The sequence below is a fragment of the Cebus imitator genome, unplaced genomic scaffold (assembly GCF_001604975.1).
Source record: "Cebus imitator isolate Cc_AM_T3 unplaced genomic scaffold, Cebus_imitator-1.0 Scaffold872, whole genome shotgun sequence".
Classification (NCBI taxonomy): Eukaryota; Metazoa; Chordata; class Mammalia; order Primates; family Cebidae; genus Cebus; species Cebus imitator.
This window is the reverse complement of record NW_016108187.1, coordinates 299,018-300,896: the sequence shown is the minus strand read 5'-3', so window position 1 is coordinate 300,896 and position 1,879 is coordinate 299,018. Positions and strand designations below refer to the sequence as shown.

Genomic DNA, 1,879 nt, shown 5'->3' with positions numbered 1-1,879 from the left:
AGAAATGGTGAGTCCTCAACTTCCTTCATCTGCGTATCTAGTCAGAAATCAGCCTTGGCCTCCAAGACCTGTGATCACAGTCACCTTCCTGGGGAGTGACAACATGGCCCCTGTCCCAAACCTCTGTGTCCTGTGGTCTGTCCTGGGCCATACTGAGCAGGGCTGTAGATGTGGTTACTGCAGCCCAAGGGGATACGATGCACCGTCCCGACTTCTCGTCTGAGGGCTAATCCTTAAACACCTGTTGAACCCTAGTCTGGCCTCCCTCTTAGGCTCCACCTGAGCATCCCCAGCCTGTCTCCTGGCTGCCCCTGGCTGGGGCTCTGCTACCCCCTGCTGGTGGAAGTGATCACAACACCAGCGTCCCTCCTCCAGGTGACCTGTAGCACCTGCCACCTCAGAGGATGTGGACAAGGGGTCCACAGTGGATGAAAATTACAAACATACATCTTTTTGAGCCAGCAATTTCACTTTTAGAAATGTACCTTATGGTCATATTCAGACGTGAACTCAAAGGAGGCTGCATAGGGATGATCAATCACTGCCCTGTTCTAAGATCGAAGTTGTGGCGATGCGATCAGAAGGATGTTGGCTACACTTCTACCCACGGTGTGGGAGACGGGGATGCATTTAGGGTGAAGACATCCCCGAAAAAATTCAGTGACTGCACCAATCAGGCAGCTCATTGTCACTGTCCCTGCATTTGAAGAGCTAGGAAGAGTTGCACATTCAGAGCCCACAACACGCAAGCATCAGGACGCTGTCCCTGTACTGGATGAGAGGCACAGAGCAAGTTCACTTATGGACTTCATGGTGGGAAAGGAGAGGGGCTGAGAGGGGAACTCTCAAGGCAGCAATGCAGGAAGCCCCTGGCACAGGGTGAGGAAGCATCTTCAGAGCAAGGAGGGAGCCTGAGAGCCCAGGGAAGGTTTTGGTCTCAGTTCCCCATGAACCTGGACCACTGTGGAGAGTGCTGCTGCTTGTATATGAGCTGCAGTAATAATCAGCCTCGTCCTCAGCCTGGAGCCCAGAGATGGTCAGGGACGCCGTGTTGCCAGACTTGGAGCCAGAGAAGCGATTAGGGACCCCTGAGGGCCGACTGCTGACATCATAAATCATGAGTTTGGGGGCTGTGCCTGGGTGCTGCTGGTACCAGGAGACATAGTTATAACCCCCAACATCACTGCTGGTTCCAGTGCAGGTGATGGTGACCGACTGTCCAGGAGACCCAGACACTGAGCGAGGCTGAGTCAGGGCAGACTGAGCCCAGGACCCTGGAAAGAGGAAGAAACACACTCTAGTGAGTCAGTGCTGGGCGCAGGTGAGCCTGAGGAGGAGACCCAGGATCAGCCAGACGTCTCTGAGGCCCCATCCCTGGAGACATCACCTGTGCCCTGAGTGAGGAAGGTGAGGAGGAGCAGAGCCCAGGCCATGGTGGGGACGTCCTGAGAGCGCTGCCTCCAGAGACCCCAGCACTGGGCCTGGCCCCAGCCCTGTCTTACTCACTCTGCCTCAGAGGAGGGCGGAGCCTCCATGCAAATCTGCATCTGAGCTCCTCTCCTCACCCCACCCCTGCCTGGGCCTGGGCTCCGGCTCAGAGACTTCTATTTCTCTGGACAGTGAAACTCATGTGAAAAGATTACAGCCCTTGTTTGTCTATTCTGATGGCAGGAATTTAATGTTTTTGTACCTGATTTTCTCAGGAAAGAAAGATCTGTGGACGCCTCTCACCTGAGTGACCTCCTGACCCTTGGTGTCTCTGCTGTGTGGTGTCTGTGTCTGTGACTCCCAGGATTGGGCACACCCTGCAATGCCCTCTGCTGGGCACCAACCTCCAGGCTGTCTCTACTGTCAGGAATGGGGCTGCCCACCCCGTGGA

The 1,879-nt window shown here is 55.2% G+C and overlaps 1 gene segment (V, D, J or C); it reads right to left on the bottom strand.

Annotated features, from left to right (window-relative positions):
• Nucleotides 1–795: 795 nt before the first annotated feature.
• On the bottom strand, nt 796–1,554 carry LOC108298010. The segment is given in 2 exon segments: nt 796–1,274; nt 1,388–1,554. Coding segments are annotated over 2 exon segments (525 nt in total).
• Nucleotides 1,555–1,879: the final 325 nt, after the last annotated feature.